The sequence below is a fragment of the Rhodofomes roseus genome, assembly GCF_022264815.1.
Source record: "Rhodofomes roseus strain CIRM-BRFM 1785 chromosome Unknown C8Q71scaffold_3, whole genome shotgun sequence".
Classification (NCBI taxonomy): Eukaryota; Fungi; Basidiomycota; class Agaricomycetes; order Polyporales; family Fomitopsidaceae; genus Rhodofomes; species Rhodofomes roseus.
This window is the reverse complement of record NW_025952959.1, coordinates 2,048,935-2,060,652: the sequence shown is the minus strand read 5'-3', so window position 1 is coordinate 2,060,652 and position 11,718 is coordinate 2,048,935. Positions and strand designations below refer to the sequence as shown.

Below are 11,718 nucleotides of genomic sequence, written 5' to 3'. Positions count from 1 at the left end.
CAAAATGATCGGCCGCACTCGCGTGTATGTCCACGAGACATCGAGCCGGAGCTGCGAGCAAAATCTGGAACCGGATCATTTGTCTCCGGGAGATTGTCGAGCGGTGCTATTGTAATTCTTGGCAGTTCGGAAAGGTGGTACCGAAACACCTTCAACGTGGTGTGCTCTGCCTTGCGTGACCGTACACTCGTTCGGGTGGTGAGGTAGCTCCAAACCAAGCTGCTGCCCTGTGTACGGCCCTCAGAAACTTCAATGGCGCGCATCAAACTTCAAGAAAGCTCATCGCGAGTGCAAGAGGTCATCATCAAACGTTCTATTACAGGGAGGGGAATGAGGGGACGCTTGGTATCCGTGAAGCGGGACAGAGTTCATACACCTCCCCGTACTGAAGGGCGCGGATCGACGCAGTCCTCAAGAACGAGCCACGGAACACATATTGCTGAAGATGCCCCACATCCGCTTGAGCGTGCTCCAATTGACATGCTGGCCCCAATGAATATGCCCGCCCCAAAGGTACTGTTGATGCCAACTTTGAACATTGTACGCCACTTACAGTGTGGCAGGCACAAGCGGATATGCTCCGAGAATGGCTCCCATATGAGGCTGAATACCTCAGGGGCATCTATTCCTCCTCGGCGCCGCCGACCCCCATGGCCGATGGCTCATACAAGTGCTTGGATTGCAACAAGGCCGGAGCTCGGTGGAAGTGCGTGAGCTGTGTCGGCGCACCAATTCTCTGCAGTTCTTGCTGCTTGGACGAGCATCGCCGGGACCCGTTTCATCGAATTGAGGTCTGGGACGAGAAGGGCTGCTGGACACCTTCCTGGCTACGCAGCGTTGGCACCTGTATTCAGCTGGGACATCGGGGTGGCGCGTGTCCGGCTTCATCTGCGCGCCCGGGGACAGAAGTCCATGACTGCGAAGATGAAGACAGTGACGCGGAGGACGATGAGGATAGCGCAAACGACGATGAGGGCGAAGGACAGGATGCAGCGGCTGCCGAAGATCCCCTTGCGGCTGCGGACCGTCCGGCTAAGCCTCCGTCTTCTCAAATGACGATTGTCGACACAACGGGTGTGCATTTTCTGCCCATTAAGTGGTGTGGATGCCCGTCCGCGCCGGGCTGGAGATCACAGCTTTTAGCTAGCGGTCTTTTCCCCGCAAGCCAACGGTCTCCACGCTCGTGCTTCACGTTTCGTGTTCTCGACGACTACTTGATCACCAATGTGGAATGCAATACTAGCGCCATGAACTATTATCGGCGGCTCCGGCGAGTGACGAATCCAGCATTTCCTCACGAGGTTCCGGTGGGTTGTCACAGGCAGTGCTGCTCGAGAATACTGGTCTCAATATTGCTTGTGGCAGGATCGGTACCGGGAATTCATGCGCGTGACACGGGAGTGGGCTCTCTTGCAAGCTAAGAAGACGTTCGGGTATGGTCCGGAGTCACGCGGAAAGCCCGCTGACGGCGAGCTGGGGCACTTCTGCGTTGCCTGCCCGCAGCCCGGAGTCAATATTCCCGAGCAATGGCAAGACGAGCCAAAACGGTATGTTCAGTATTTGTAGGCTAGTGATGTTCGTGCTCACGGCGATCAGGTATCTATATGCCCGGAGCTATGTTATGGACGGTAATTTCTCGGCGGAGCAAATGAAGATGCGGCGTCCTGAGAACGATGTGCCCATCATGCCCGGGAAGATGTTTCTTGTCCACGATGGCCCATACCAAGAGCATCTTAAGGTGGCGAAAGACGTCAAAATGGTAAGAACCGATTTGGCTCGCGAGACTATCTTAGCCCACTAGCTGTATCTCATTGCCGGGCCGTGACAGACATCGACATGTAATGACCACAAGGCTGTTTCGCAAGCGAATGCGGATCGCCACAAGCTCGCGGTTACCGGCATTGGCGCAACGGCGTGCTCGCGTCACGGATGCTTTGTGCCTCATTCGGTTGTCAACTTTCAGAAGGGTGAACGTCAAATGAACATGGACTACTCATTGTCCAACGCAATACAGTACCGGGCACACGAGAAGCAGCCGGTCGTCGTGCTATACGACATTATGTGTCAATACGGTGTCCACCTTCGGAAGCGATTTGCCGACAATCCTCATCTGTCTATGCCACAAGACCTGACACTCTGGAAGGGTATAGGTCTGTTCCATGTCCATGGTCACCAGGACAGCTGTGAGGTCCGGTACTCGCCCACGTTCATGGCCGGTGCTGGGAATGTTGACGGCGAGATTTTGGAGACGATGTGGGCATCTCTCAATCGGATTTCAGGGACTACAAGGTCAATGTCCTCATCCCATCGGCAAGAGACGTTAGATCGGCACATGAATGACTGGAACTACAAGAAGATGATAACAATCGGTGCGCTCTCAGTCATCGCGACAAGCTTTGGAGACAGCTAACGATCGGATATAGTTGCTCTGCTACGGAAGCGCATACAGGCGAATCGCCCCCTGTTGTTGAAGATGCGAATGGCTTTGGAAGCCCAGGAATCCGGGGTAAACGCTAATGTCCTCGGGGAATGGCGTCGGACATTAGAAACAGCGCAGCAGAGGAGGTTGAATGATGTTGCCGCCATGGATATCTTTATGCTTCCGGAGCAAAGTGGTTAGTCTGGACAGTAGGATAACGCAGTGTTCTGGCTGATGGTTGTGTAGTGCCATCAAAAGCTAGTCTGCAACTGAGACTGACAACTGAAGAAGGAAACGACGGCATTCCAATTGGCACAGCGGATTGGCTCGCTGACGGCCTCAAGATCGAGGAAGCACAGTACGTACAAATATGTTTCCTACATTGGGGAAGGCGTTCATTGTGCCATTTAGGATAATGCTCCGCCAGGACATCAAGCGATGTGGCACAAATGCGACGAGTGCTGCTAGGATGAAACTGGCGAAGCGTCGCAAGGGGCTTGCAAAAAGTATCAGCCAGTTCCAGAGCCGTGCAAACCGCATTGCTCACGCGCTCAATTGGGATGTTGTCCGCGATGAAACACCGGAAGATGAATGGGAGAATGTGGATGACGATGATGGGTCGTCCCGGGCAACTCCAGTGGGCGAGCGTCATAATCCAATTGCACCGCGGAGACTACGAGGTCCATTGGCGCAGGACACTCCGGAAAATGTCGTTCTAAGCCTTCCGTCAAGAGCGTCACCTGAGATGATGATGAATGACCGGAGCCTACGGCGGTTGGCCCGTCGCGAGCGAACGCTACGCAAAGGGCAAGCCAATGATGCTCTACATCGACTGAGGATTTTGCTCAGCGAGAAGGCCTTCCATTTTCGCCACCGCATCCGTCCTTCCCGTGGATCACAGCAGCGCAAGACAAGGGCCTATGCCGGACTAGAGAAGATTACGAGGGAAATCCAAAGGTGCAGTGCTGTATATCGAGCTGCAAGAGCAGGCCTTGTGCGGCTCAAAATGAACCGGCAAGATCAGAAAGTATACAAACGTCTTAGACCGACGGACCTCAAAGTCAGCACCGCCATTGCCGAGCCAAATGCTCGCGGCCAACGACATGCGACACTGCCCTGGATCTGGACAGTCAACATCCAACAGGATATGGATGATCATCAGCACATGCATTTGGGTGCGTTCCCTGATAATTGGCACGACACTCACTGATCAATGCCATATGGTAGTGCACCGAGTACATTGGTTCCGCGCTCGGTCACAGCTTGACCGGGCTTTGGAGGAGTCAGCAATTCTCAAACGGGAGTTACAATCGACGACAATGTACTTTCAGCACGAGCGAAGGCGGTGGCTGCGCATGGCTAGCGACATCGTTGACGAAGGGTGGCCCGGATATGCCGAACACTGTCGGCAAACCGCTGGCATTTACCAATTGCTTGCCGGAGATGCAGAATTAGCATATACGCAGCTGTATGTTGAGCAGAACCCCCTGGGGTAATTTATTGTGTCCAAGGTTTGGGATGCCAATTTGTATCGCCCTAGGCCTCTTGTTTTCGATGTAATCCAGCTTGCAACATTTCAATGTTGGCCCATGGGGCAGTTAGTGGCCGCCTTTTCTGCGAGGGCATTGCCATGAAAAACAGACGTGCAAAAGGTGTAATCTGAGCACCGACCATAGGTCCCCACTCCGTGTGCAGCACAGATGGATCATCAGCGCCGCACACCACCAACCCTCGGCGCCGCACACCCTCGGCGCCGCACATCACCAACCCTCGGCGCCGCACACCCTCGGCGCCGCACATCGCCAACCCTCGGCGCCGCACATCGCCAACCCTCGGCGCCGCACATCGCCAACCCTCGGCGCCGCACATCGCCAACCCTCGGCGCCGCACACCCTCGGCGCCGCACATCACCAACCCTCGGCGCCGCACACCCTCGGCGCCGCACATCGCCAACCCTCGGCGCCGCACACCCTCGGCGCCGCACATCACCAACCCTCGGCGCCGCACACCCTCGGCGCCGCACACCACCAACCCTCGGCGCCGCACATCACCAAACCTCGGCGCCGCACATCACCAGCCCTCGGCGCCGCACACTTGCCATTGCTCGGCGCCGCACATCGCCAACCCTCGGCGCCGCACATCACCAACCCTCGGCGCCGCAGACTCACCTATGCGCGGCCCCGAGGATTGGGCTACCCTCGGCACCCGAGCACTGGGTAATCCTCGGCGGTGACCACCTCTTGACACCGGGCGCCCAGTATGAATGTGTACTCAGTGTTCAGTCAACCTTTCTATTTCAGTGCTAAAAGGCATGGAAATTGCTACATACACGGATTATAGTATACGCCAGGTAAACGGCGGAGCATCTGCCCACTTCTGGACGTCCCGGCGAACATAGTACACCACGCACACACGCTCGCTAGTACTAAGTGGAACCTCGTGATGAAGTACCGCCCCGGAAAACGCAAGCATCGTCCCACTCGTGTACTGGAATGACATGCCCAGCGTTGGAATGTTCAGCAATTGGTTCGCGTCACCGTGGAGGGTAAGAAGCACATCGTATGCATCCTTCGGGGACCGCGAGTCGCGATGGAAGGGGGTTTCCCGGTTCGCGATTACTGAGAGCGCATTGAACGGGTTATTCCAGTTTCTGACCACCCTGGAGCACTCGTCGATAGTATTAAGTTTCTGCAACGTGATGCGGCCACTTTCGCATTGTGACGGATTCATGATGCGTGTCATGGCGCCGATAACCAGGTGGGGCTCACGCAGCGAGCGGAGCCACCGGTGCCCGGTCGAGGACATCGGCTTCAGCGTGGCCGACACCTCGGGTGTCTTTCCCGGACCCTGCAGAGGCTTAGGACACATCGCTCACTGCATAAAATGCAGCATACATACCGTCTGACCACGTTGAAACCACCCCGGTGACATTGAGATACATCCCGGAGAGAGAGCATGGTGAGGCTCAGGCGGCAGGAAGCAGCTGGTATGGTTTCTCCAGGGTGTTCCGAGGGTGCTTTTGGGTGGCATGGCCCTGAATAGCTCATTGATACCTATCGTCTCGTTCCACATAAGGTCCTAGCAAGACATGAGTATGAACGGCGGAGGTAAACACAAAAGCGTACCTCGTACTCGGTAACGAGGACGTTCGGCAGGTACCACAAAACTATTTTGCCCGCTCCATCTACTACAATCGCCGGCTTGGTTTGCAATCTTTTGGGAGCGCTCAGGTCGACGTTATAACCAGACGGCGGCTGCGTGGCATCCCAGGAGACCGTAACTTGTGCATAGTCAGTGGGCAAGATTTATTGCAATTCTTAGTCTTTCAACTCACTCTGGTTGGATTGGGCCTCGGCCAATCGCTTCCCCGCAACTCTGGCTTGATGTAACGTCACCCGGGGCATGTGGACATTGATAAGCGGCATTCCGAGCTCGCCTTGGAATCCAGTAGGGTCCTCGAGCATGGCTAGGTTGTGACGATACGATTTATAGACGAAGTCATCAACATCATCTTGATGGGACATGATTGCGGCTGCGAGGCGTTTCGGCATGTACAGTGTTTTAAAGGTTTGGAAGCCTCATGTAGGACTGTACAGTTCCACAAACATTATCAAATATGACCATGAGGATACCTGCAGGAACCCATGTGGTCTCTTGGCGATGGGTTATGGTCAGACTCTATGGTTATGGTTTGACTGCTGGCTAGGTGCCGGCCGTCCCATTGCACACCTATGGCTATCAGCGCCGGCCCCCTGTATCCTCATGGGATGGCACGGTTCCGGCCAATGGCATTTCATTAGCATGTAGGGAGACCGGCCGCTTCATTGCTGGTGACGTTTCCGCAGCTCGGCCGATGGGTATGCAGTGTCGGACATGGCATGTTGCTGCAGGACTTTCAAAGTGGGGTTTCATGCTCAGTCGGATCATTTGTGTACGGTACATTGACCACCGGCCGACATGTAGGAAGAGTGATGTTCCCTGGCGGCCAATGGCTATGCAATGGGGTGAGTGCACATCAGCCGGTACTATGCTGTAGAACACAGAGATCACCGGCCACCTGGAATCAAGTGCCTGTGATAGCATGATATTTCTCGCTATCAAAGCCGTGTCAAGGATCGCCCGGCTGATCCTTGACGACTCAGTCACGCACCGGCCGATGCATTTTTAACGGCTAATGTCATTACCGGCCGCAGTGCGTATTATGAGTACCATTAATGGCGTCCGACAGGTGGATAAGAATGAATTAACCTGAGGTTGCTGCTTCCTGAGGGTCCACTTGTATCACCGACCGAAGGGCTCACAATTGGTCGGGCTTGCGCCGGCCGCCGGGGCAACAATATGCGTGAGCACGGCCGGATGCTCTGTGAATAGCGAGGGGTTTGCAAATCGGCCGGTGAGTGGTGTTGACTAAGCTTTAACAACCCTCGTCGGCTGTAGCACTGTACGCCAGCCCCCTGTACCCGGCCGTTTGGCTGGCAATGTATTGACTGCCCAGCGGCCGCTGGGTTGAACCTGACAGGATTTGATATCTAGAGCTGCATCGCCGTGGTTGCTTTGCACGGGTTGTTGCCGGGCGACACGCTTCAGAAGACGTACAAGCACCATCGGCCATTAGGGTAGGAATGGATTCCCTGGGGCCCGGCTGCCACGCCTGTGACGGCAAAACACCTTCCGCCGGCCGACGTCGGGTTTCCGTTAACGACGGCGGAAATGCATCTCGGCTGTACCGTTACTGACGTGTGAGTCCTCTGATTTATGTGTCAGGTTGACCATCGCGTGCCGATCGCGAGAGGCACGAGTGCCACCGAGACGTGAGGGAACAATGTGCTCGGGTGGCACTGTCTGCGATGGCTCGCAGCCGCAACACAAAGAAAGGGACGGCGTACCGTTTGACGCGCCCGCGTCCTATATAGTTCTTTCTACTTCTCCCTCGACGATATCCCGTCCTCTCCGCTTCTTCTCCCCTGCAAACATGCCGCGCGCCGGCCTGTTGAGGCGCATCTCCCCCCTCCTCGTCACTGCTTACCTTTTATTCCATGGGTTGACCTGGATGTGGGTGGGCATGCAATTTCTTTGTGGATCTTCTTTGGTCTCGTCCTTCATTCCATTTTGCGGCGTCGTCAAGCCCAACCTGACCGTCTGGGCTGCTCTACCACTTCTGCTTGGGTCCCAGTCAAACGGCATGGAGCAGGTGCTCAACCAAACCAACGCCCACTCCGACATCGTCGTCGACCTTCTCGACGCGCGCGTAGCATCCGTCGATTTGTCCATCCTCGTACACTCGAGCAGTCTGGAGTACCGCATCGAAATCTCCAGCCTCATTGAGCAACTCGCGCACGATGCTCTCGATCTCAATCGGGGCCTACAGCATCTCTCGGCGAAGATCGCAGCTGGTTTCGACAGGTATGTGTCGAATCTGCAGATGGAAGATGCGTACTCACGCGTCAGCACGCCTTAGAATCACTTTGACAAACGAGCACCTATATCGTTTGCTACGCAGCTCTTCTGGCCACGACTCCAGTGTTCGTCCTTGCGACCCTCCTCCCCTCTCCGGCGGAACACAGGCCTGCCTCCTCCAACGCTCCTACCCTGACGTCACGCGTGCATACGAACGGGCCCTACAGACCTACGAGTTCGTGCTGCGGGAGCTCATGCAAACGAGCGCGGTCGCTTTGTCGAAAGCTGCCATCTTTGACGCGGACCTCGTTGCAACCATGAATGTCATAGCGCTGGAGAAGTTTAGCGTCGAGGGAGCACGCAAGGACCTGGGGCTAGGCTGGCTGTGGAGCCTCCTTGGCGGTAGTAGGCACGAATTTGTGAATTTGGCTCGGAACGAACACGTTCTGCAGCGCGTTGGAGACTACAGCGCCAGGTCTCTGCGTTACGTCAGGACGATCCAAGATATCCTCGAGGGTATGGAACGTCACCTAGAGGAACTACGCCTTGTCGCAGCCGGTGCTTTGGTCGCCGAGCCCGCTTCCCCGGAGGTCGTCCTGCAGATGCTCGCCAGAGGCTTCGAGCGTTTGGGTAGTGCTCGCGCTGGCGTTACGGAGCGTCGTATTCCAACGCCTATGGTCGAAGGGTCCTGAAGTGGTAGTCAGCCTGGTGGGTGGTCAGCCCAACAGTTCCCTTTCTTCGCTCACATCGATGATCATCAGAGAGTCGTTGATTCAAACCCCACGAGTCGGGAACTCGAGCTCGTACCGCCTATGCGCTGGCTCGCATGAATTGTTCCTTCTTTCCTGTTCTCTTGTCGCATCCCCAAAGCTGCATAAACGCGCCTCAGCCGTAGTCAGCGATGTTTCATGGACTTTTCACGATAGGCTTGTTCTTACCTTGACCAATGTCAGTTGTGACGTATGATGTTCAGGCTTTCGGGCGGAACGACCAGCACAGTCCGTGACGGATGATGATAAGGTGTTCGCCTCAGCTCATTGTTGGCGACTCTGGGCGCCGATCAGGAAATGGTGTTGCGATTAGCTGGACTATCGCCGGGTTAGGGGACGTACACGGCACCGCGCAGAGCACAAGTCCACGCAAGACGCGTCGCGTTCGGTGCGCGAAGGGTGGGCGGGACGGGATCTGGGATCGCTGACTCAGCGTCGGGCTGCCGAGATCGCACGATCGTGGCATCCCGGCGATTTACTGGATTTACCGGCACATGTAAAGTTCCTGGATAAAAAGAACTTAAATATAGCCGGTAGTACGTGGCCCATCAGCAATAGATCACCTAAGCCTTGATCGAAACAGCCCTGACGACACTGACGTCAGACGATTCAGGTCGCCAGACGTCTGAGAGCAGTAGATTCGTTTTCGACATCAGTACAAATCACTGACCTCAGACTAGACTCAGACTACATTCAGCAAAACACAGGCTTTTGTCAGACGAGCTCCGGCCGTTGTCAGACCACTACAGGGTGACCCGCAGACGCTAGAAATCTGCGACTACTAATGTACTATACATGACTAGAAGGCGCACGAGTCAGCGTGGCTCTAGCGAGGTGGGAGGCGGAGACGCGTATGAACGGTCTGTACGAGTGAGAAATGGTGCCACGGGTAACATGTTGGGCACGGCGGGCTCTGTCAGGGTGAGTGGACTGACGGTGGATTCTTCGGGCACGGGTAGCTGCAATGCAGTGGTACTGGAAATGGGATTCGTGTCCATCGGCGAGCCCGACATCTGCCAATTCCGCACTTACCTATTGTATGTGTGACATGCTGCCAATCGAAAACTGGCTGGCGGTGGTCAATGCGGTGCATGGGAAGCTGCTGGTGTCCTTTCTGCGCAATGCCCGATTACCACTGCTGGACGCGTCATCTCCACCACCTCCGGTGGATCGATACCGCCTCCATGCATAAGAGTAAGACTTGAGGTTCGAGCCGGTGCGGAAGCCCGCCGCGTCACTATCACGAGCTGCGGAAGCGTGCACGAGCGACGGCGAATCGTGCAGTTCTGGTGGACGTGTCAGCTCTATACCAGGCCTGGTGCTCCGTGACAACGCAACTCACATTTTGAGCGAACTCACACTCGCCTACCGCGCCGCGTAAGGGCGCGCGAATCTAGCGTGTAGGGGCGGTGCGGGTCGGCAAGGCATGGCGAGGTTTGCTGGATAGTGAGTTAAGCAGACTAATTGCGAGGATGACTCACCTATTCTGTCTCATTTCTGCCTCCTCCGCTCGCTGTCCACCTCTAGATCGCAGGCGGCACTGGCTGGCCGGGCCATGTCACTATGACGCGGTCTCTCCCCGCGATATTCTGCTCGTCCATATGCATTTTATTACAGTGGTGCGCTGCGAGGTTGTGGGCTTTCCGAGGGTCCGGACATGCAGCCAAGCTCAGAGGGAGGAAGAAGGGAGGCGAGGGGGCATGGCAGTGACGAGAGTTGAGGTGGGAGGCGTGGCGCGCACGTCCATCGCGACGGTGCCCACTCGCTGTGCATCGTAGCCGCACATCGCAGCCGTGGGCAAGCCGGTGCTTGTGCGCTCTTCTATACGCCTCGCGTCGCGACGGGCTTCTGCAGTCGCTGTGTGCGGCAAGTGAAACGTGGGGAAGGTGAGTAACACGACAGAGAGCTTGTTGAACTGGGGGCTACGGTATGGGTTGCTGGAGAGCGAAGCGCCGTGTCTGACGGGTCCGATAGGTCTGCAGGACGGGTCTGGCTGCACTGAGTTCGCTCTGAGTGAGCGGACGGAGAGGGACTCTGAGGGAGGAACGGCTGAACGGTGCGTGCGCCCATATATGGCGCCCGATTGGAGGAGGAGGAGGAGGAGCAGGGCTCGAGCTCAAGCGCTCAAGTCTCAGATGCGGCAGAGCTCTTCGCCGTCAAGAAGTCGAGACGCACGTGCGTTATCGGCCGGTGGCTAAATGGATTCCTCCTCCTCCTCCTCCTCCTCCTCCTCTACCATAGACTACAAACCGACAACGACCCATTACTATATAGCCCTCCAGACGTTACTCTTACCAGTACAGCCCCGAACTGGACGTCGACCTGGGTGGCGCGTTTTAACGCCCACTACTGTACAGGCCGGCGTCCGCCGCGTCTTAGCACATGTTTGCTTGTAGCGGTTAATAAATGCAGAGGTCATCATCATCACCTCCTCCTCCTCCTCCTCCGCATCCTCCTGCGCCCCGTTTTGCTGATGGAAAAATCACGAAGCGATTTTTCTCGTCCTCGGGGCGGGGCAGGGGCGGGGATGTAAACGCGCGAAGAGTGAATATAGGCAAATGTGAGTGAATGACAGCTGTATACTACCTAAAGGTTACGTTGGACGCGGGTATCTACAGGATTATCGCGCAGTGTTCGAACAATCGGGCGAGTATTACGTGCCGAATCACCGACCCGCCGCGCTGCGGCGTTCATCGTCAGTCCCAGGTCAGTCCCACCGCGAATTATTACGAGCTCCTGATTCGTACTCTCGAAGACATGGTACGCATCATATCATTTTCGCTATTCACGAGTCTCCGAGCTAAGGGACAGGGCGGAAACAGCCTACTCATGTTTTCGAGAATGATCCAGTAACAATTGTCGCTCACAGCGGCCCACCATCGCAACGACAGGCTAACATGCGACATATGCGACCGGAAAGGCTAAGCACATAGGCCCACAGCTCCGCGTGCCACCCGTTCGGCTCCGACCTGATTAGAGGAAACTATGTACCCATCCTCTGTCTTTCACTGTGGACTGCAGGCCACATCATCGTCTCCCGCATGGCAAACACCGTGCACTTATACCGCTGATGCGCTCCTTGTCTCGATTAAGTTGCTGCACTCTGAGATACGGCGGGCATGTTCTTCTACT

The 11,718-nt window shown here is 56.0% G+C and overlaps 2 protein-coding genes across 2 annotated transcripts; both read left to right on the top strand.

Annotated features, from left to right (window-relative positions):
* The first annotated feature begins 159 nt into the window (after window positions 1–159).
* Window positions 160–3,955, top strand: C8Q71DRAFT_829295 (uncharacterized protein). Its single transcript, XM_047926343.1, has 9 exons — window positions 160–513; window positions 564–1,307; window positions 1,366–1,547; window positions 1,597–1,759; window positions 1,829–2,369; window positions 2,424–2,615; window positions 2,666–2,777; window positions 2,831–3,594; window positions 3,647–3,955. The coding sequence occupies exons 1-9, from the start codon at window positions 253–255 to the stop codon at window positions 3,913–3,915; spliced, it is 3,228 nt and encodes a 1,075-aa protein (XP_047783324.1). The 5' UTR covers window positions 160–252; the 3' UTR covers window positions 3,916–3,955.
* Window positions 3,956–7,310: 3,355 nt separating this feature from the next.
* C8Q71DRAFT_904638 (uncharacterized protein) lies at window positions 7,311–8,814 on the top strand. The gene is made up of 3 exons (XM_047928859.1): window positions 7,311–7,822; window positions 7,878–8,524; window positions 8,578–8,814. The coding sequence occupies exons 1-2, from the start codon at window positions 7,392–7,394 to the stop codon at window positions 8,506–8,508; spliced, it is 1,062 nt and encodes a 353-aa protein (XP_047783323.1). The 5' UTR covers window positions 7,311–7,391; the 3' UTR covers window positions 8,509–8,524; window positions 8,578–8,814.
* The last annotated feature ends 2,904 nt before the right edge of the window (window positions 8,815–11,718 follow it).

Bases quoted from the DNA above. Each gene is read 5' to 3' on its own strand.
- C8Q71DRAFT_904638 (XM_047928859.1), top strand. From the start codon at position 7,392: ATGCCGCGCGCCGGCCTGTTGAGGCGCATCTCCCCCCTCCTCGTCACT. The intron at 7,823-7,877 runs GTATGTGTCGAA...AGCACGCCTTAG, and splicing joins ATCGCAGCTGGTTTCGACAG to AATCACTTTGACAAACGAGC.
- C8Q71DRAFT_829295 (XM_047926343.1), top strand. From the start codon at position 253: ATGGCGCGCATCAAACTTCAAGAAAGCTCATCGCGAGTGCAAGAGGTC. The intron at 1,760-1,828 runs GTAAGAACCGAT...GGGCCGTGACAG, and splicing joins TGGCGAAAGACGTCAAAATG to ACATCGACATGTAATGACCA. The intron at 2,370-2,423 runs GTGCGCTCTCAG...GATCGGATATAG, and splicing joins CAAGAAGATGATAACAATCG to TTGCTCTGCTACGGAAGCGC.